Raw genomic sequence first — 3029 nt, 5'->3', positions numbered from 1 at the left:
GCAAACTCAGCTCAAACTTGGGCCGGGAATGGGTCGAAAGCGGACAAAAAACGTACAACGGTCCGTTTGCAGCCGCGCGTTGTTGGCGCCGAAGCCTCGCCTCGCCTCTCGCCGGAGCTCTCTCTCTTTCTCTCGCTCAAACGTAGAAGAAAAAGAAGTTCAGGGAAGTTCAGAGAAACGGTGGACACAGTGGGTTTTCCGGCGCACGACGCCCCCTTTACTCCCTCGAGCACGAACTCGACCGTGTCGATCTGTTACAACACCATCAGATGGCTTTATACCCCGAGCCAGCGCACCGGGCACGCACCCACGCCTCCACTCGCCCCTGATCATACCCGCGCTCTCCGCGCACTGATAGCGCCCACGCTACGCCCGACGCCCGCGTCACACGGCCAGCTCCAACGGCTCGCGCCTGACCAGCCCACCTACGGTTCGCCAACAGATGCACACACACACACTCTGGTGCACGGACACGCCCGTGCACCCAACGCACGCACACACACACGCCCTAGTCCTTGGACCCGACGCGCCCGACAAGTCCAGCGCGCGCCCATACCCGCACTCGACGTGCCCGGCTTTGTTGCCGTGGCTTATTCGTCCATCACGCGTTGGAAGGCCTGCTTTGTTCGTTTACCCCCAAACGGATGCGGACGGATAAGATGGGGTCGCGCGTTGGAGTTGGCCTTACATGTGATTTTCTTGTGTCGTGTCCTTCGCTTGGCTTCATCTCCTCCCTGTCTCCTTTTGTTCTTGACGTGGTGCTTTCCTGCTTGCTTTTCTTGACCGCAAGGTTTCTTCGAGCTTCGCTCCTTCTGCCACTCGACTGCACATCAATTTCTTCGATAAGCAGTGCCAAAGGTGGTGCTAACTGTTTGTTGATATGGAAGAGGACAAGATAAGATCGTGCAAAAGAGAAAGCCCATGCTCCAGAATCAAAACATGGCATACTATACTACCTCAATACGCAAAGACAGCAGGCATATTGTTGACTTTTTGTGGTACCTCTCGTGATGACAACTAATCATAGATGATGAGTACAGAAGATGGCAACATAGCAGTCTTTGAAAATGATCTTTAACTAACGCCCTTCACAACATAATGCAATACCTTCAGCATCTAAAGTAGTTTATAATCCAATACCTTGCGATGACATAGATGAGTACAGTGATTACGAAAGAAAAAAAAATAGCTGGTTTCCTTTCATTTTCCTTGGGCCATTCCCGTTCTGAACTGGACTTGCATAAATAGAGAACAAATAGTCAATCCAAGGAGAAGCAACTCAAGAGTTGAACGCAATGGGTGCCCTCTCGTGGGCGGCTGACGCGGTGGTGGTGATCTACTCTCTCACCGTGGCCATCACTGCACCGCTAGTCGTCGCACAGGGCATCCTCCCGCGCCGCCTCTTCCCGGCGCCGCTTGTGGCCTTCAAGCTGTGGTACGCGGTGAAGTTCGACGACTACCTCACCGCCGAGCCACCGGCTTTCTTCCGCGGGCTTAACTGGCTGGAGCTCGTCTTCCAATGGCCGCTCAACGTTGCCAACGTCTACGGCATCCTTGCCGGCCGCCCATGGGCCGCCACCACATCCCTGATGGCCGGCGTCTCTACCCTCACCTCCATGGTACCTCATCTTCCTTCTCCTGCTCACCTTGGCTTTTTTTTTTTTGCATTCCTTCTCCGGAATACACTAGTATAACAATTAAATGCTCTAGGGTCCTTCTAATTTCTACACTTTGTGGTCATTTTAGGCTGCGATACTTGGAGACATTCTGGGATCAGGGAGAGCGACCAAGAAATTGCTTCTGGTCTATGTCCCTTACGTTGCTTTCGCCGTCATCGCGATTCTTCGTGGGCTCGCCTCAGGCTCAAGATCTCCAGCGGGTTCTCTTGCATCTTATGCTTGGAAGAAAATCATCTAGTACTTATTTCTTTTGTTATGCTGTACCCACAACCATGTAACCAGGGAGGAGTTCGTGATCATCACAATCTTCCTTGTACAATGGATTAGAGCATTATCATATTTCTCTTTACATATCCGCTTGGAAAATTGTTTAGGTTTTGGCTGAAATCAGTCGCGAGGACGGGCTCCTCGAAGACTACAGGCTACGCCAGTTGGTGTCGTTCGTTGCTGCCAAGGGATTAACATTATGTGAAATCCTTGTCTCACACCCTTCATATCTCCACTTCGTTTTTCTTTCAACTTAGTTCTTGTAAGAGTTTCGTCAATGAAGCTTGGGAGAAAAACCATTTATCAAAGGAAGATAACGATAGCATGCACATGGATAGATCCGTATTAGTCGCTGCGTGAGCCACATGCACGCATGTGGATGGCTTATAATTTTGCTTGGGTTAAGCGAGGGCAAATATTTAACCAATTAGACAGTTCTGACCTCTACTAATCCATCCCACCATCTTCCACCGACATCAAGTAGACGTTTATAAGACATGTAAGCTAGCTGGTCTAATGCTGGTTTGTCGCAGTTACCAATTGTCTACATATCACGTATTAATTGTCTTGGTTAGAAGCAAGAAAATAGGAAGACTTCACATATACTCCATCCGTTCTGATATATGTCTTTTGAGAGATTTCAATATGAACCACATACAGATGTATATAGACGTAGTTTACAGTGTAGATTCACTCGTTTTGCTCCGTACATAGTTCATATTAAAATCTCTAAAAGGACTTACATTTAGGAACGGAGGGATTATATGTGAAGTCTTTCTATTTTCTTGCCAAAATGGTCCTCTATATGCTCTCTTTCTTCCAACTTTCAAAAGGGGTCCTACAAAGACTGGACTATTTTAGATTCAGATTCTTTTAGCAAGGAAACGGCGAAAAGAAAAAGTACAGACTGGCCAAATGGAGCGTGGTTTGTAGGCCGAAAGACCAAGGTGGCCTTGGAATTCATGACCTGCAGGTCAAGAATGAGGCCCTAATCTGTAAATGGTTATTCAAACTTCTTACCGAAGATGGTGTTTGTCAAACCATGCTGCGCAACAAGTATCTAGCTAGGCCAAAAGGCGGTGT

At 48.6% G+C, this 3029-nt stretch overlaps 1 protein-coding gene across 1 annotated transcript; it reads left to right on the top strand.

The window, feature by feature from the left end:
• The first annotated feature begins 1155 nt into the window (after nucleotides 1-1155).
• Nucleotides 1156-2028, top strand: LOC109762949 (uncharacterized). Its single transcript, XM_020321829.4, has 2 exons — nucleotides 1156-1619; nucleotides 1747-2028. The coding sequence occupies exons 1-2, from the start codon at nucleotides 1296-1298 to the stop codon at nucleotides 1915-1917; spliced, it is 495 nt and encodes a 164-aa protein (XP_020177418.1). The 5' UTR covers nucleotides 1156-1295; the 3' UTR covers nucleotides 1918-2028.
• The last annotated feature ends 1001 nt before the right edge of the window (nucleotides 2029-3029 follow it).

This window comes from Aegilops tauschii, chromosome 6 (genome assembly GCF_002575655.3).
Source record: "Aegilops tauschii subsp. strangulata cultivar AL8/78 chromosome 6, Aet v6.0, whole genome shotgun sequence".
In the NCBI taxonomy this organism is placed as follows: domain Eukaryota; kingdom Viridiplantae; phylum Streptophyta; class Magnoliopsida; order Poales; family Poaceae; genus Aegilops; species Aegilops tauschii.
Note: the sequence above shows the minus strand (reverse complement) of the source record. Positions and strands in the feature narration are given on the sequence as shown.